The sequence below is a fragment of the Dunckerocampus dactyliophorus genome, chromosome 2, assembly GCF_027744805.1.
Source record: "Dunckerocampus dactyliophorus isolate RoL2022-P2 chromosome 2, RoL_Ddac_1.1, whole genome shotgun sequence".
NCBI classification, from domain to species: Eukaryota; Metazoa; Chordata; class Actinopteri; order Syngnathiformes; family Syngnathidae; genus Dunckerocampus; species Dunckerocampus dactyliophorus.
In genome coordinates, this window is record NC_072820.1 from 4,322,791 (window position 1) to 4,342,813 (window position 20,023).

General features: G+C 45.1%; 1 protein-coding gene across 1 annotated transcript; it reads left to right on the top strand.

The window, feature by feature from the left end:
- Positions 1–15,334: 15,334 nt before the first annotated feature.
- Positions 15,335–19,104, top strand: LOC129176790 (protocadherin-8-like). Its single transcript, XM_054767195.1, has 3 exons — positions 15,335–17,957; positions 18,040–18,265; positions 18,334–19,104. Exons 1-3 carry the CDS (start codon positions 15,516–15,518, stop codon positions 18,684–18,686), a joined length of 3,021 nt encoding a protein of 1,006 aa, XP_054623170.1. The 5' UTR covers positions 15,335–15,515; the 3' UTR covers positions 18,687–19,104.
- Positions 19,105–20,023: the final 919 nt, after the last annotated feature.

Below are 20,023 nucleotides of genomic sequence, written 5' to 3' on the forward strand. Positions count from 1 at the left end.
ACGGGTACTTGACGAAGTCTCGGGTTTCACTGACTCACGGGTGCTTGATGACAACTTCAGTTTCACTGACTCATAGGTGCTCAACAAAGACTCGAGTTTAACAGACCTGCTGGTTGACAAAGACTTGAGTTTCACTTACTCATAGGTGCTGAACAAAGGCTCAAATTTCACGATCAGTGAAGACTCGAGTTTTATTGACCTGCAGATTGACAAAGACTTGGGATCACTGACTCACGGGTGTTCAAGGACAACTCGAGTTTTACTGACTGACGGGTACTTGACGAAGACTCGGGTTTCACTGACTCACGGGTGCTTGACGACAACTTGAGTTTTACTGACTGACGGGCATGTGATGGAGACTCGAGCTTCACTGACTCACGGGTGCTTGACGACAACTTGAGTTTTATTGACTGATGGGTACTCAATGATGACTCGAGTTTAACTGACCTGCTGGTTGACGAAGGCTTGAGTTTCACTGGGTGCTCAACAAAGACTCGAGTTTAACTGACCTGCTGGTTCACAAAGACTTGAGTTTCACTTACTCATTGGTGCTCAACAAAGGCTCCAAATTTCACAAACTCACGGGTGATCAGCAAAGACTCGAGTTTTATTGACCTACAGATGGACAAAGACTCAAGTTTCACTGACTCACGGGTGCTTGACGACAACTTGAGCTTCACTGACTGATGGAAACTTGACGAAGACTCGAGTTTAACTGACCCACTGGTTGACGAAGACTTGAGTTTCACTGACTCACGGGTACTCAATGAAGACTCAAGTTTAACTGACCTACTGGTTGACAAAGACTTGAGTTTCACTGACTCGCGGGTACTCAATGAAGACTCGAGTTTAACTGACCTACTGGTTGACAAAGACTTGAGTTTCACAGGTGCTGAACAAAGGCTGAAATTTCACGAACTCGCAGGTGATCAGCGAAGACTTGAGATTTATTGACCTACAGATTGACAAAGACTCGTGTTTCAGTGACTCACGGGTGCTTGTTGACAACATGAGTTTTACTGACCCACGGGTATGTGATGAAGATTCAAGTTTCACTGACCCACGGGTGCTCAACCAAGACTCGAGTTTAACTGACCTGGTTGACGAAGACTTGCGTTTCGTTGACTCACGGGTGCTCGACAAAGACTCAAATTTCACTGACGCACTGGTACTCGATGAAGACTTAACTTTCACCGACTCACAGGTTCTTGACAAAGTCTGGAGTTGTAGCGACTCACAGGTTGACAAAGACTCGAGTTTCACTGGCTCATGGGTATTCAACACAGGCTCAAGTTTCACTGACTCGATTTTCACTTGATTTTGTGACACATACTTGAGTGGATCGAGTGAGTGACTCTTAAGGACTCAAGTCAGGAAAAGGAATCAAAGCAAGGTCCATAATGGCCTCCTTGGATACGTTTGGTGTGGAAGGGGTGGAGATCCCCGACCCTAAGAACATCAAACACCCCTGGGTTCAAGTAGAACAGATTGTGAACCAGCAGGCCATCTCTCATGATTCCCACAGACACACTCCAAATCCTGTGGATGGTTTCCCAGGGAGGGAAACTTTCCTGCAGAGACAATGATGCAAAAATCAATAACAAGTCTCGTACAAAGATGCATTTAAGGACTCTGATGTACCACATCTCTTCATGACTGCCACCCAGCAAAGGTCTTGGTTTGGTGGGCACATTGTCACCTCATTAGCCCTCCCGTAGCCTGCATCAACAACAAAACCGCGCTGATGAAATATTGATCAACTCCAGAGTGAGCATCATGATGTGTTTTTTTTCCCAGTTTTTGTGGTGTGGGGCATATTTGTCGAAGGCAGCCTAGTTACTCGTCTTCAGTGGTTGTTTATTCCCGGGGGAATCCAATGCGCTCCCCTTCAAAGTCCCGCTGGCACACGCAGCGAGGATGCACAGAGCGCGCGGTGTGGTGTACAAGCTTGTTTATGTGTGCGAGGAGCCCGCGTGCATTATGGGGAGGTGCCCCCTCGTATTTAGGAATTGTATTATACGAGGCGCGTGCCGTGACGTTCAAAGAGAATGATAAAGTGTTGTTTATGGAGGGTGAATCCATAAACGGTGGCTTTATTGCTCTGTGAGGGAGGAAGCCGCCAGCTGGACTTGTGTTACCTGCACAAGCCTCTTTAGTCACATTAATATGGCTGCGTGCCACGCTCTAAATAGCACTGCGGGGACTGGGAAAGAGTGACAAAAAAGTCGAGAAAAAGAGAGATATGGGGAAAAGGTAAGATGGGAGAGGAGTGGGAAGGGAGATAAGAGGGCGGATTTAAAAAGTAAGAGAGAGTGGGAGTTCTTCTCAAATACTTTGGGAAGTATTTCCACCTTGGCTGCGATTGTCTCATGTGACTCATACTCTCTAAAGTAGGTTAGTGGGTTATCGTTCAACGCTAAAGCGCTAATAAGAATTTATTTGCGACGAGAATCATTCAGCAATAAAGACACTTGTAATAAAGTTTGTGTATGCTAATCAGATGTGTCATTAAAACAGAACCTTTACTGGCCCACTGGCACATTATTGGCTCGCATGAGGAGGAGTCCGACATCATTCACCCTCGTAAGGGAGCAATGGCGCTCATAAAGTGGGATACAGTGGGAGCAGCTGACTGACGTTGGCATGAGCCAAACTCGCCACTGCTTGCACTTGATGGGTGACGATAACATGGATATGTTTCATATGACATTTAGCTAACACAGGGGTCGGCAACCCACAACTCCGGAGCCACGTGGGGCTCTTCAGCCTCCTTTGCTGAGCGCAATGATTTTTTTAAAAACACGGAAGTAGGAAAAAAATGCGAAATATCCGACTCACCGCAAGTCCGTGAATGCATCTAGACTGAGTTCCGACTGCTGATTGGATGAGCGGGAGGGTGGGGGAGGCAAGGTAGTGTATGCAGTGAGTCTCGTTGGAGAGAAAAATGGTGAGGGATGTTTGAGTTGAGTCTGACGCAAGTTACTGCACAGTAAAATAAAACGAGAGCATAGCACTATCTTATATAACAGTGCGCTTGTGACTGCTGTGAGGCGGGGCGGACCTCTCGGCAGCAACCGCAGGACAATACATGCTTTTACTTTCACGTCTCCAAATACCGCTCCCTACATTTGTCGCTAGTCGCTTTTGGGGAAAATAAATCACCGAGAGGTTATGGAAAGTCGGCAGATTTAGCCAGAAAATGGCCACGTTGGCAACGCGGGGCTGCACACGAGATGGGAAGGAGGGGGAAGCCGTTTACAGATGGAGAATACACGAAAGAATCGTTCGTAATGAAAATAGCAGAGCATCTATTCTCCAAAGTAAAACATGTGAACTCCGATGAGCTCTTTTATGTTAAAGTCGGCTACATTTTGTTTTCATTTTAAACAAATACGGGTTAAAAAGGCTTAAAGAGTTCAGTGTTTAAATGACTTCAGAGTAGCGCTTTATATGTTTAATTTTGTTGTTCTAAAGGTAACATTTAAAAAAGATTAGTTTATTACCTGTGTAATGCTTTGCGGCTTTTTTTTTTAAACTGGAAAAGGCGGCAAAATGGCTCTTTGGAAGCTAAAGGTTGTCGACCCCTAAGCTAACAGAACTGCTGCAGTAATTTTGTTCTATGTCTTGACTCCAATGACAATAAAGTTTTCACACACGTGCAAATCTTTCTTTCTAAAATATAGAAGCATTGTACCTTTTCTGGTCGCCACCTTCTTTGCAGATGAGTATACAGTGGATCCTCCCATTCACATTTTTGGTCAAAATATTAATTTTTAAAATGTTTTCCCTCCGAAAATAGGCCGCTTTCCCCGAGGAAAACACATCTCATTTACCCTAAGTGGGTAATCATTTATAAATACGTGATAATACAGGTAAAATGTACAGCATACATGTACAACTGTTGCAAAAAAAAAGTCCACAGTTTTTACATGTTTATGTCTTTATGCGTCACTGGTCTGTTATTTTCGTCAAGCGTTGCCATTTCGCACCTTGTATGGTGGTCCTCAAACACACCATAGTTGCCGTGAGACACAAAAATTCAACGTATACATTAGGGGTGTCACAAGATCTCACGTTACAAGACCTTGCGAGATTAAAACATGACAAAATTTCTCATTCAGAAAAAAATGGTCTCATACTCACTCGGCCCGGGACGATAATAAATAAATCAGTGAAAATGAACTTGATCATTTTGCTGGCCTCAATATATTGCCATGTGCTTGCGTGTCCTCGTCTCCCGCTTCCAAACAGGCAGGAAGAGGGTGACTTTTGGATACTTTTTTTCAAAGTAAAGTTAAAATCTCGTCTCTTCTTGTTCTCGTAAACCAAATCTCGTGTATCGTCTTGTGAACCGAGTGTCTCGTGACACCCCTATTATACAGTGGAACCTCGGTTAGCGTGTTTTTCAGTTAACGTCGGAAATTGACTCCACAATTTTGCGTACATTTACAATATGGTGTGCGTCTTGTCGTGTTATTAATACACTGCGTGAGCCCAACTGTGCCCTTGATGTATTATCCTTGTTAGCAGCCGGTTAGCTTGCTAATACATGGATACATACTTTTTTTTTTTACCACAGCTGCAAAATAACCCAAAATGGAGCCAAAGAAAGTTGTAAGTCCCTTCAGAGTGAGGTGGAGGCGGCCCCGCAACACGCCAGCCTGTGACCCCGATGCATCCGTTCTATCCATCATCTTTGTCACTGTTTAGGACTTAAACCTGCACTGCCCATTTAGCTTGCTAGCAAACAATGGCAATTGACGAGAGAAGGGGAGAGTTCGGAAGCTAAATCTAATATCATAATTCCAACAGTCACTTTTTTTTTTGCAAATGTCGGACGTCAACGTCAAGCTAGCAGGAGGGTTTGGAGGGAGAGGAGCGAGGCATGTGTTAAAAATAAACATTTTTATGGGCGTAACAATTACTTGATTACTTCATTTTTGCCTTTTGCCGGTAGGCGCAGAACGTAACCCCAGCGAAAAGCGGGCATCTACTGTATAAACGACTCCCCGTCACTATGCGAGGAATTTCAGTAGGGCTTAACTTTTTGGGGGGTTTTGGGACCCCCAATGGGTAAGTCACTTGCTGACTTATTTTTTTTGTAGCTGCAAAAAAATGCTCTCATTCTGTCAAGACGTTGCATGTGTTTTGCACAAGGAAGAAAATATGTTGCCCCTTTGCTTCAATTGACAAAATATAATGTAATAATAATACAGTCCCAAATACCTCATTAACTGGGGGGAATTGCTACATTATTTTGCTCACAAATGAAAGATCGATCCTTTCTTTCTCTCGCTAAGCAATGGATGCAATGAGTGCGATAAACCCAGAATAGTATAGTATGTGTAATGCTTAGACAGGCTGTAATGAATAATAAATCCAGCATGAAATGAATAGAGCCACAAATAAAACATCAGACTGACGCACATCAGCCAAAACACAAATTAGCCCCAAACTTCTCTTATGGCCATAATGTCCTGGAATGGTTGACTGATTATCACCATTAGAGGGCTGACGTGCATTTTTAAACACACACACAAGGAGGAGGACAAAAGAACTGGAGACATAACTTCATATGAGCGATATCCAAAAGTCTGCCACCCCTCCCTTCCATGCTCCTCTTAAGTGACCCCCCCACCCCCCATCTGTTCATCCAAACACACAACACAATCTGGCTCCCTGCAGCCATCAGGTGCACACACACACACACACACACACACACACACACACACACACACACACGCACACACACGCACATTCACCAGAACAATTTAAGATTTGTCCTTAAATATTTCAGCAGACTACCCCCCCAAAAAAGAGCACCCTTTCTTCCGGCCTGATGTGCGAATCTTTATGGATGTCCTGCTGACATGTCCCCCCCCCCCCCCGTCCCGGAATAGCAGTGAGGGGAAACAGCCCCGAACAAAAGGACGAGACATTGAAAAGCAGTGAATGGGAGACAGGGTGAGTTTTTAGGAGCCGGGGGCTGGGGAGGCGGAGGCCGTGCCAGCCTTTAAATCATCATTGGAAAGTCATTAGAAAGCTGCTGGGGCCGGGCGGAGACGGCCGCACAGATTGCGCGCTCCCGTGCACAATACCAGCAATGAAGTGGAAGCAAAGAGGGAGTGTCCGCCGACAGATTTCTTTGCACGAGTTACTGCGCTTGCCCTAAAGTTTCCCCACAATCTGCGTGGCGGCGTAAAAAGGCTGTATTCATGAGGTGTTAACCGTTTTGTTTATCGGGAGGAATTTATTCAAAGTGTTGCAGCAATCAGCAACAGATGGGCCGGAGTGTGATGGATAGGAGCAGGAGTTAACTAAGGATAGAAAGGATAGAAAAGGGGGAGAATAAATGTTTCATGTAACTGGACATTAGCAATCTGGTGGCGTTCCGGTGCCAATCCTGGTGCCGCTGCTCCGTTCACACCGCACTCAATTTGCTGCCTGTTGCTGCCTCACAAAGCGCTTCACCGATTGATGAAGTGTTGCAAAATGATTCCAGACTTTATACACCAAGTGTGTCCAAAAAGCAAGTGGAACCTCGGTTAGTGTGTTTTTCGGTTAACGTCCAAAATTTACACCAAAATATTGCCACTGTTAGTCCGGTTAGTGTAGAAAATGGCGCGCGTTCTGAATGTTTTTTGCTTTTTCACCACAAAATATTGCTAATGCATGCTAGAATGAGACGAGACGAAGCTTTTAACAATACTTTTAAGAAAAGTACAATGAAAAAATACAAAAAAACGAGGATATATTGAATGTAATGTAATTTCTACTACGTTACACTCTTCTGTGTGTATGCTACCAGCCAGTGGCGAAGCAAGACATTTTTCATTGGTGTGGCAATAAGGTGATACCTGAGTTGTCTGGATGGCCAGTGGGGCGGTCGGAGAGTGACCAGGGGTGACCACGGCCACCACTTGCCACCTCGTAGCTCTGCCACTGCTTTTGGACCGTCTATTAGAGCAATTAATAGCTGGGCAGTGTGCCGAGGACATGTTTTCAATGCACAGTGTCTGGATTCTGCTCTCCATTATGGCGGCCAAACCCGCACAGGGCATAATACGAGAGTGGATGGCGATCGGCACTCCTGTTTTAGCTCTAGACTCCTTGGCTTACATGCCCACTCATGCTGCTACACACAGCTTCCATTATTAACAGGTTCATGTGCTGACTCACGCTTCAGTGTTTAAGTCAAAGTCAACATAGTGAGAAAACTTGACCGGAACCAACAAAAGTAATCACGGAAAACTTAAATACCACCTGCAGTTCATGCAAGACGCGGTTTTATTGACAGCTCCTCCACACGGAAAGTTGTGTGCTGCAGTGAAACGCATCCAAGCGGAAACGACGGTTAGGCCGAACTAATGTTCTGCACCACAGAGCCGCGTTTGTCAAAATTGTCCGTCAGCTGTGGGGGCGGTCACTGGGGTGACGGAAGAGTGACCAAGGGTGGCCACGGGTGGCCTCTGGCCCACCCCGTGGCCCCGCCACTGCTACCAGCCCCGCTTCTATGGAACAAACGCGCCAAGGTGCTGAACGCAATGCACAGAGTGAATCCTCTTCCTGCCAGTTTGAATGCGAGAAACGAAGAAAACAGACACGCATGCACATGGCAATATATTCAGGCCAGCAAAGTTATTGAGTTCATTTTTTATTTATCGTGCAACTGCAATCAATCAATTAACAACTGCAATCAAGCATTTGTGATAACTTGCAATGAGTCTCTTACAGCAAAACTGAAGCAGCAAAACAGCCCCAGACCATCACACTACCACCACCTTATTTTACTGTTGGTATGATGTTCTTTCTCTGAAATGCGGCGTTACTTTTACTCCAGATGTAATGGGACACACACCTTCCAAAAAGGTTTCCAAGAACTTTTGTCCTGTCAGACCACAGAGGATATTCCCAAAGGTTATCAAGATGTTTTCTGGCAAAATTAGAGACGAGCCTTAACGTTCTTTCCATGCCGACTCATGCTGCTGCACAGAGCTCACATTATCAACAGATTTATGTGCTGAATCACGCTTCAGAATTTAGTCAACATAGTGAGAAAACCGGAGCCTTAATGTTCTTTTCGTTCAGCAGTGATTTTCATTTTGTTTTTTCCCAGCGTCTTTCTTATGGTGGAGTCATGAACTCTGACCTTAACTGAGGCAAGTGAGGCCTGCAGTTCTCTGGATGTTGTTGTGGGGTCTTTTGTGACCTCTTGGATGAGTTGTCGCTGACCTCTTGGGGTCATTTTGGTTGGCCGGTTCAAGGTTCACCACTGTTCCATGTTTTCACCATTTGTGGATAATGGCTCTCACTGTGGTTTGCTGGAGTCCCAAAGCTTTAGAAATGACTTTATAACCTTTTCCACACTGATAGATCTACAGTTTTTACACATTTTACAGCATTTTGTGTTCAGCTGTGTTGTCATTGACTGATACTGAAATGTGTTTGATGGTCTGAAACATTTAAGTGCGGCAAACATGCAAAAACAATAAGAAATCAGGAGGGGGCCAAACACTTTTTCCCACCACTGTATCGATCTGTGCAATGGACGAGGAGAAAAAGCGCAAGATAACGTTTAAGGCGGCTTTTTCACCGCCAAGTGTAATGACGTCACATTCTTAACCTTTCAGCCTTAATTGTAGCGACCAAACACACTCACACACACACACACACACACACGCACACGATTGATCCGCACACCACTTTATCATGTTTCCAATTTCCTTAAGAGTTGAAGAACAATGCAGGCACTCCTGTCCTACTAAGTGAAGTGTGATCCTCACTTAAAGACTTCTTTCTTTACAGGTCAGTGACATAAGTGCTGCATTCACGACTAATCATTTTACTAGAGGATGAAGCCATTACACACACACACACACACACACACACACACACACACACGCACGCACACACAGGCCATGAAGAGGGGTACTCTGGTGGAGAGGTGATAATTGGATAATTAGTGCTGGGAACCAATTAGGACTGAGCCGCTTGTGATGGCACGTGAGTTAAGCAAAGGTTAGCTGAGTGGGGGGGGGGGGTTCATGGGGACTTGTGATCGATTATGTCCCCCCCCATCCTCCTGCTCTCTCCTCTCACTCTTTCCCCTTCCATTGCTTATGCGGAGGACAAAAGAGCCCAAATCGTCCATTTCCATCTGAAAGAGATAAGCCCCAACAAGAGGCAGGGGTCGTCCGAGCAGCCTCCCAGCCCAAATACCCTCCGATCACTCGAGCAAATGGCAGCACAATGGTGAAGAATGGAGAGGGATGGGGGAGAAAGAGGGACATCCAAAGATGTATTTATTTATGTTAAAGAAAAATGCTAATACGTGCCGTGAAGAATGGAGGGGATTTGCAGACGCTTTCTAAGTCCGCTATTGTACAACTCGCGTGCAGACGGGCCAGAGCGACACGATGATCACGTGACTGCTTTTTCTGCCCAAGCTGGGTGTCCTTCAAATGACAGCTTTGCTTTTTTTTTTTTTTTTTGAAGGGAGAAAGGGGGGATGCCTGACGCACATGCACACGGTATAATCCTCCATGCAACATGGTGCTAATTTGCATCTGATTGCTCCTTGGCACCGAGTGTGAGAAGTGGAATGCGCGGGCTTCCGGGAGTCTTGTGCACAATGCATACAAATAACGATCAAGACGAACAAATAAATACATCAATGCATGACATTTGTCAGCTTTCACTTGCTACTAGCTGCAGTCAAATGTACTGTACCTTCTACTCACTATTAGCTTTGCTCACTGCTAACCACTAGGGGTGTCGGAAGAGTCTGATTCGACTATCAATCTTGCCGTCTAATCATATAAAAATAAGGTTTTACCATTCTAACTACAGGTGGCGGCCAATGGCTGATGCTGGTGATACATTTTGACAAAGAATGTCTTTGTTTTTGTTATAAATAGCCTATTTTGATTCAAAAACAGCCTCATTTGTGTTAATAAAGGATTGACAATGACGCGTGTGTTTACCGAAGAACTACACTTGAATAAAATCACCCGCTTCAGTGGCGCAATCCAGAGGAGCTGAGGCGAGCGCTAGCTTTGGAAGCTAGGAAGACCGTCAACATCGACGGACTTAGGCCCTGTCCACATGGGAACGTTCCAGAGATTTTTTTGGGGCCGGTTGAAAAGAATTTGTGTCCACACTGTGCCAGATTAGTCAATAGTTGCATCCATACGGGAACGGTTCTCAGCGGGTGAAAACGACGTAACATACCAGGCACACCTACGTGGGACACGCAGACGGAACCGCGTGACACACCAAACTATAGAAGAAGAAAGAAGGCATGCGCATAAGTCCGTCGTCTTCTGCTTTCCAAGGCTCATCACAGACTTACGATGAAGGGGAATGACTTCTATGAGTCATTTTCAGGAAAAAAGACAACAAAATATCAGGAAAATGTCGACCAGGGTGAGTCATGTGAGTGAGGGTGGGGGGTGAGTGAGATATGATGTCGTTAAAGCTCACTTTGGACTTCAGGTCATGTGAGGGCGACGGGGTGGCGGACGGTGACGTCATCGTTTCTGAAAAACAGCGGTTTGGCCGTCTATACGAAAACGACAAGCCGGCTTTTTCAGATTTTCCTACTCCGAAAGCCGTTTTCAAAAATGCATCATCCAACCAATCACGTAATCAAGTAGTTTGTCAGCAGCTCTGTACACATCACGTGACAACAACCAACAGCGTATCATTTCAAACAGTTAAGGCCGTTACGCCAACTTCCTGTTATATCCCAACCGTCAATTTTAAGGCAAGAAATGAGGCTGCCAACTGAGAGTCGTGACAAGTTGTTGATTATCAAGCCACGTGGTTCCTTTTCTGATACGGGCCGACAGCAGCTGTGTTTCGGTTTCGTTCACCTTGCTTTCTGTGTCACTAAATACGGTGGTGCCTCGGTTAACGTCCGCCCCCGGTTGGCGCGTTTTTTGGTTAACAACCAAAATTTTTGCAAAAATTTTGCCTTGGCTTGCGTTCACCCGCTTGTTTAGTGTCCAAAATACCGTCCGGTTTGTTCACGCCACCATCTTGGATCATGCACACAAGACGAAATCTCATGATACTTGCGCGTGATCGCGCATTGCATTGTGGCCATTTTGGGATGTTTGTATCAGAGAGAAAGGCGATGGACCCAACTGAGACAAGAGTGCAAGACCTCAGAATTTTACGGCTTAAAGGGAAGATGGTTGTCATTTCAGAGGTACAGTATGTAAATATGACGGTGAATATATCGTCTGCGTGCACGCGTGCATCCACAGCGTGCCGCGTGACAATCTATCAACCTGGCAGTGCATCGAAGGTGCCTCTGTGTCTCATTTTACGTCCATAACACTCATTTCTGCTTCCAACAACAAAACATAAGCATTCCAACTTACTGTAGCACAGTCAAGCATAGCACACGTCACCACACATAAGACGTCCTCGCTGGCACACTTGCCGCCAGCGTTTTTTTTCCATATTAAACAGCAAGGTACATGTTTATCAGTTCTAGAACGTTGATATTTAGTTTGATAGAGTTTTTTACATTTTTGTAAATTGTGGTTGCAGCAAAATAATGTGTTTATTTTTTGTTGAAATTATGGTTAAATGTTCAGTTGTATATTCATTTGTCATTTGTAATTATTTTCTGCATGTAAAACTATAATTATTGTATATAAAATGTGTTTGGTGTTAACATTTTTGGGTATCTGGAACGGATTAATTGGATTTACATTATTTTCTATGGGAATGTTTGCTTTGGTTAGAGTCCGCTTTGGTTTAAGTCGGACCTTCTGGATCGGATTAATGACGTTAATGTACTGTTGTTGCACACCTACCATGCTTATTTGTTTATCTGAGGTGGAAAATTTCCCAAATGAGATCTGCTTATTTGTCGGGATCGTCACTAGCTCTGCTCGTAAAAACAAACAAACAAACAAACAAAAAAACAGTAGACAATGGGCAAACTCTAACAAATCAGATTTGACTATGAAAATCCTTCGTCGACAACACCCCTACTATCCACAGTCAAAAGTATCTATCAATCACTACTTGCTACAGTCAAATGTAAAGTACCTTTAACTATCTACTAGCTAGAGTCAAACGTCTGTACCCTTCACACACTACTAGCTTCTCTCACTACCTCTTTAATTTACTACTAGTTTCAAGTAAATGTACTACAGCAGGGGCGTCAAACTCGTTTTCACCGTGGCCCACATCGCAGTTATGGTTATCCTCAGAGGGCCACTTTTTATAATTCTATTTTAGAAATTCGTTAATTATTACATATATTTTTCATTAATAAGTAACAAAAAAATAGTCATTTTAAAATTGGATTTGACAACCAAAAAATGTAAGGTTTTCTGTCAATATTGACAACAAATACATTTAGCAAGAAAGATTGTGTTTTTTATTTTAGTTGTTTTTGTTAGTAATATTAATTTTGTTTTTACTTTCTTAATTTATTATTTATTGTAAATGCAACGGCAAATGTTGATTAAATGATGGTAAAAATATGTTTTAAATAGTAGAGTTTTTATATTATTGTAAAAATATTTTGTATATATTACAATTTTTACTTATTTGAATATATTTATATTACGTAAAAACAAACATTAAATTACAGCATACAGTACGTATAAAAATGCAATAATATAAATATAATTTTACAATACTGTAAAAGTAAAATAATGAAAAATGAAGCTTAAAAAAGTAGACAAAATTAATATTAATAACAAAATTACAATATAAATACAATTAAAAAAATAAAATAAATGTCCTTTTGACATGCATTATTTCAAGGCTTTCGTGGGCCACATAAAATGATATGGCGGGCCAAATCCGGCCCCCGGGCCTTGAGTTTGACACCTGTGTACTACAGTATACCTTTCACTCACTACTAGTTACAGTCAAAAGTACAGTACATTTTGGGTAAATTGTTAAATTGCTGTCAAATATCAAAACCTGAGTAGCATGTAAGGGTTAACTGTGTTGACTGTAACATCACCTGTGTGCTTATCAACATTTCACCCCCTTCATTTTCATTTATTCCTTAAATGTGTGTATCTTTTAAATGACAGGCTGCTCTGTCACGCTCCGGTGGTGAAGCGCACGTAATTTCAGTGACTTGTTACCAAGTTTGCCTTTTACAGCGTTATTTATTACTGTTTTTTCTGCTCGTAATTCAAATAAAGCGATAGGTCATTATGCCGCTACAAGTTCAAATGCAACGTAAAGACGTTTGCACAGTGAAGCGCTCCAAGGAGCTGAGAGAATACCATGCAAGCTGCGCGTTTGTGTCCATTCAGGTGTCTCCTGTTTGACTTTGTGTGGCAGATGGCTTCTTTATAGGACATGCCAACTGATATTAGCTTCTACTGCAGGGCAAGTGTTGCTCCTGCAAAGCGTGGTTGTGTGCGTGTGAAGAGCGCGGAAGGAGAGAAAAGGAGGAGGTGGAAATGAGAAGGGGGTGTGGATGAGGAGAATGAGAAAATCTCCTAAAGAGCCGTGACGGGGCCCCAATGGCTCTCTAAATATATTTTAATAGGTGGGACCCTCACGTCCAGAGCAATCCATCTCCCATCTCGCTGTAATGAAGGAGTTATGGACGAGGGTGTGGATGGAAGGATGGAGGGACAAAGGACGCAACAAAGGATGCATGCTGCTTTGCGTCATTGTGCTGCACTTCGGCAGAGGTCTGCGTGGAAGCGGCGGGGGCGAGGGTCCCCACAGACCGGCTCAGGGCCCACAATGCCGGCGTGGATGGCCGCAAAAGGAGACCCTGCCATGCCATTATCCCCCCCGATACTAACGAGGGCTTCATATGCCTTTGATATCATCTCACTATTGAAACCCGCAGACAAATCCCATTTGTAACGCCCTCGTGAAAGACTGTGCTCGTGTGCGTGCATGTGCGTGTCGTCACCTGCTCGCTCTAAGTGTTCGTGGGGGAGGGTGGATTGATGCAAATATCGATAGTGCCGATACTAAGCGTAGTGTGGGTATCCGATTGATACTAGCGTGATTAGATTGACATTTTCTACTCTAGTCTATGTTTATTGTCACAAATATCTGCTTTTGTCATGTCCATATTGTTGATATTGTGACATTTCTATATTGTCAGGGAATAATTACAACACAGGAGGGTTGGGGCAAAAATGTGATAGATTCGATTTTTGTTGTTGTGGTTTATTTGTTCGGACATGCTTAATAAGTTACATTCGTCCTAGTTCTTCGCCATATCTATTACTGATATTTAATTCACACCAGTATCCTTTACACGTTGATACTTGATATTTTGTTGCTTTCATTTTGCTCACTTAAAGAAAAAAAAGGAAGGTGTCAATAAAAGTGTCAATAAGCAAATAGGAGTTTAAAACTGACACTGACACGTAGCTTGTGCAGTGTGGAAAATGTTTAAAAAAAAGGATAAAAAAGGATAAAAGTAAAAATCTAAAGTCTTTTGTACTGTATGTAATAAAAGGGAATGATGGTATTATTTTGTTGAAATTGTGACATTGCCTCACATCGTTGTGCTTATGTAATGTAATTAAAGGCAACATCTCAAAGGATCTTGAAAAACCTCACGTGAAAGGCATCGGTATCGGCAATAATGGCCCTGCACTTACTTGCTATCGGATCGACATGCAGTATCGCCCCGTTTCGCATTTTACGGCGGCTTTAATTAAAAAAAATCCCCTCACTGGCGCGCAAGACATCTCGTGAGCTCATCTGAAATGAGAATAAGCGCAACGTTTAAGTGGATGTTCTTGATAGGAGCAGATAGGCAAACAATTACTGGATTACAACACTCAAGGGGGATGAATAATAGACGGCAGAGGGAATTTATGGAATTTATTAATGAGAATAAAACGAGCAATAAAACGATATTACCAGCAGTTAGACCACTTTACTTTCACGCGTGATTTAGCGCAATAAGCAAATATGCAAATGACGTTTCTGGCATGCGTTAAGTTATCGCCACGATAACGCAACAATGGAAAAAGATAAATCTATATGGTGTGCAGAGCACCCTCCCTATTCTAACGTTCCGTCCTCGAGCTCGGGGACACCGCGCCTCCCTGCACTCATTTAACAGCCGGTGGCGCATAAACAAGCAAGGGAAACTATAGCGCTGCTAAATCACGCCGTGCATTTAGCCCACATATTGGATGCCAAGCTTCTTGACAGTCGAGGAATCTCTATATAGGGTTTGGAGGTCTTTCAGAAGTTACCCCCCTTCCTCCCTCCCTCTCCAACTTCCCTATGGGAGCCCGGATTGGCCACAGTGAGGCTCATTTGCATGCCTCCCCGTATAAACCCTCTTGCAGACGCTGCAGCTCTCTTTGCTGTGAGCTGCACACCTTCACTGGGAAGAGAGCAGAGCGCATCCAGTGCGCGCTGACAGACTTATGGAACATTTTTTACTCTCATTTTAAGTGTGAAGCTGTTTTTGCACGACTTTTTTTTGTACAAGTCAAAAATCAAAGAGTTGGGCTGATACTTTGCTGAATTCAGGCTTGAAAATGGGGGGAACAAGGTGGCTGTTGTTGGTCTCTCTGACAAGCCTGGCGGCCGTCACAAATGCAAAGACTGTGAAGTATCAGACGTTCGAGGAAGACGCCCCGGGCACAGTGATTGGTAACTTAGCCAAGGACGTCTCCTCCACCTCCGCTTATTCCTCGACGGGCTCCCGGTCCAATTTCAGGATGATGAAACAATTCAACTCCTCTTTCATTCGTCTGAGGGAGAGCGACGGGCAGCTGAGCATCGGGGAGAGGATAGACAGGGAGCGAATCTGCAAACACACCCTGCAGTGTCTCATCGCTTTTGATGTGGTCAGTTTCTCCAAGGAGCAGTTCAAACTCATCCACGTCGAGGTGGAAGTCAAGGACATCAACGACAACTCCCCGGAGTTTCCCCGCAAAGAGTCCAGCATGGAGATCTCAGAGAACACCGCCGTGGGGACGCGGATCCCTCTAGATTTCGCCGTGGATGAGGATGTTGGAGTGAACTACATCCAAAGCTATCAGATCTCAGTCAACAGCCACTTTTCAATTGATGTGCTCAGCAGGGCTGACGGGGTTAAATATGCGGAGTTGGTGCTCATGAAGGAGCTGGATCGGGAGACTCAGGCTTCTTACGCACTGGAGCTGGTCGCCATGGATGGCGGGAACCCGTCCCGCTCCGGAACAACCCGCATCAACATCAAGGTGAAAGATTACAACGACAACAGTCCTGTTTTTGACAGGAACAGCTTCTCCGTGGACCTGCCAGAGGATGCTCCAGTGGGCTCCTTGCTGCTCGACCTGAATGCGGAGGACCCAGACGAAGGGCTGAACGGTGAGGTGGTGTACGGCTTTGGGAACCAGGTGCCCTTAGAGATCCGCCAACTCTTCAAAGTGGACAGAAAAAGCGGGCGGCTCACCTTGGAGAGGCCCATTGACTTTGAAAGTAAGAACACATACGAGTTTGACGTCCAGGCCACCGACTTGGGTCCGAACCCCAGTCCAGCCATATGCAAAATTGTCGTGCAGGTGCAAGACGTTAACGACAACGCACCGGAGATCTCCATCACGCCCATGACGTCAATCACTGCGGGGATAGCATACATCACTGAGGCGGCGACTAAGGAGAGTTTTGTGGCTCTGGTCAGCACCTCAGACAGAGACTCAGGTGCCAATGGACAAGTGCACTGCACCCTTTACGGACATGATCACTTCAGATTACAGCAGGCCTACGAGGACAGCTTCATGATCGTGAGCACCAGCCCGCTAGACCGTGAGAAAATCCCTGAATATAACCTCACAGTTGTGGCTGAAGACCTGGGCTCCCCTCCTTTCAGGACCATCACCCAGTACACCATCCGCCTGACGGACGAGAACGACAACGCTCCGGTGTTCAGTAAGCCAGTGTATGAGGTCGCCGTGGTGGAGAACAACGCACCAGGCGCCTACATCACCACCGTGGTGGCACGGGACATGGACATGGGGCCAAACGGAAAGGTCACGTACAAACTAGCAGACAGCTACTTCATGGGCTCGCCCGTTTCCACTTTCGTGTCCCTGGACCCCGCCAGTGGGTCTCTTTACGCGCTGCGGAGCTTCAACTATGAGGTCATGAAACAACTGGAGCTCCGTATCTCAGCCAGTGATGGTGGCTCCCCGCCTCTGTCTGGCACCGCCAGTGTCTTTGTGAGAATTGTGGACCAGAATGACAACACACCCGCAATCACTCACCCGGCGCTCAACAACGGCTCAGCTGAGGTCCTCCTCCCCCGGGATGCTCCGACCGGTTACATCATCACGCGGGTGGAGGCCAGGGATGCAGATGAGGGCATCAACTCGGAGCTTTCCTTCGGGCTGGCCACCGGTGAACCCTCCGTGTTCTCTGTCAACAAAGTCACAGGGGAGATCTACCTGAACCAGGTGCTCAGCCATGATGTGGACGACACCCTGAGCGTCACCGTGACGGTGAGCGACAACGGCAGGCCGGCGCTCACCTCCACAGCTACTCTGCACTTTCTCATCATCGCCGGCGCCCCACCGAGCGACCGCACCGTATACCAGGCAGGCAGCGGGGGAGAGGTGACCGCGCAGTGGGACCTGTCGGTGGTGATTATCGTCGTCCTGGCGGGGAGTTGCACCCTCCTGCTGCTTGCCATCATCCTCATCGCCACCACCTGCAACCGCCACAGAGGGGACAAGAGCGGAGAGGACAGCGACTCGTACGGAGAGAAAGGCACGCTGGAGCGAGGCAGGAACCACGTGGCTGGCAACCCGCTCCTTCCCCTGCACGCAGCCACAGGAGAGGCTGGCTTTGAGGGACACTCCTACAGCAGCCAGGCCGGGGGCTTCAACTCAGCCCACGTCGGGGGTAGCGACATGTGCTCGGCCTCAGAGGACGGCAGCGAGGTGCCATGCGTTTATGACTCTGACACAAACAGCAAACCGAGGAATAAACATGAGGTGAGTGCACCTTTCGGGACATCAGGTGCGATTGATATCATTTTCATCCTGCGGATGCTTAACTCTCTTTTCTCCTCTGCAGGGATACTCAACTCTGCCTGGCTATGGCAACGGGAAGGAGGCTGTGAGGCCAATCACCATCTGGAAGGGCAACTCTTACACCACCATCTCTGCCAGAGACCCCGCCTTCAGTGGGAAGGACAGCGGCAAGGGGGACAGCGACTTCAATGACAGTGACAGTGATGTGAGCGGAGACACTGCCGGCTTGAAGAAAGATGGAGCTGTTCCCCCGATAGGGGCCCAAAATGGTAAGAAAAGGTCAACGTGATGCTTTAACACAAGTTTCGTCAGAGTCTAATGCTTCTCTTCTTTACAGCGTTGTGGGCTTGCACCAGTGAGTGTAAAGTCCTGGGCCACTCGGATCGCTGTTGGAGCCCCTCGGCGGTGAGAGCCAATGCGGCGCCATCACCAGCACCGACCGTCTCCTCCTTCAGCAGTCAGTCCAAGACAGCCTCCCTGCCCAGAGACCCACACCGCAGGGACAACTACTACCAAGCACACATACCCAAAACAGTGGGGCTGCAGAGCGTGTATGAAAAAGTGCTGCACAGGGAGTACGACTATGTCATGGTCACCCCCACTCGGCCTATCAGGGTCCAGGAGGTGTGCAGTGATGTCACTATCCCCGTGTACACACCCACCCCGACACACTGCAACGACGACAACTGAAACAGACTCTGCACATGTGCTCTCACGTAATTATACTATATTCCAAAATATTTAATTTATGATCCGCTGACAATGAGAGTGATGTAAAAATATATGTGGGCATATACCTTCATGTTTGTGCATCTTTGTTTAATGTATAACCAATTCAATCACTTTTCTTCTTTGTTGGACGTGTATTATATGCAAGTTTTGTACATACAGAGATTTTATATTTTTATAAATGCTATAATTAAGCAGACATGTAAAAAAAAGAAAAAGATCTTTAAGCATGCTTCTATTTAAATCTGCCCCAGTCCTATTTGGCTGGTACACTAAGAATCAAGTTGATAAAAACGTATGAAAGAATTTGAATGTAATATGTCATTGTACAGAATTTTTTTATTATCACAATATTGTGACAAGAAATAAACTTTTGAAATACTGCAACCGCTGCAAGATTGTTTGTTTTTTGCCTTGTAAGGAATTACACACAAAGGCCAGCGGGTGTCGCTGTTATCGCAGCAGTGGTATTCCGTCCTTGCGTCACACTGAAGGTCACTTTTAATTTTTTAGAGCATTTTTTTGTTAATACAATAATCTGCAGGTAGCAGTAAATCATTGTCACCTCAGTAACGAGACCAAAAACTTTTGAAATGACCTCATAAATTAAACTACACTCAGGCTGTCGTCATATAAATGAATCACAACCCTGTGAAATATGAACACCGACGCTACTCTCCCATAATTTAAAGTTTAACTTGTCAATTTATTAAGGATAAACCTAAAAACACGACGCTTTTATGTATCTAATCTATTGGCAAGTGATACAACAACAGGAAACAATGAGAGGAAGTGGAAGAAGAAACTGTGGGTACTCAAATGGGGGTACAAAGTACCCTTTGGGGTACTTGAAGACACTCAAGGGGTACTTGAGATTTGAGAAAATATAGGTGGGAGCAACAGCTATTTGATTGCCTGTTGATTTTGTAAGGTTAACTTTTAATTGCAAGTTTATTGGAACTGTTCTTTCTTTGTTAGCAATTTCAGATGGATTTTTGTCCAAATGTTTCAAACAAGACCACTACAGATGTGTACTGTTTCGGACAGTAAGAAATCAAACACGTGGCAAAAAAAACAACCTAAAAGTGCCTTTTTTCCTGGTTAAAACACATGTACATTCCTGACTACAATTTTAAGACCAGAATTTACATTTTGGATCTTAAGGAGGTTCTACGTAGAGCTTAAAAATGCAAAAATAAAAAAACGGGAGTGAGACAAAACAAAAAGTGAAATTAGAAGTGAAATAGGCTGTTAATCAGCTGATCAAAAGTTTTGGATTCAATGTCATCTTCTGTCAC

What these genes read in the sequence shown, in the direction of transcription:
- LOC129176790 (XM_054767195.1), top strand. Translation starts at nt 15,516, where the DNA reads ATGGGGGGAACAAGGTGGCTGTTGTTGGTCTCTCTGACAAGCCTGGCG. An exon ending in AACCGAGGAATAAACATGAG is followed by an intron (nt 17,958 to 18,039) that starts GTGAGTGCACCT and finishes TCTCCTCTGCAG; the next exon opens with GGATACTCAACTCTGCCTGG. An exon ending in CCCGATAGGGGCCCAAAATG is followed by an intron (nt 18,266 to 18,333) that starts GTAAGAAAAGGT and finishes TCTTCTTTACAG; the next exon opens with CGTTGTGGGCTTGCACCAGT.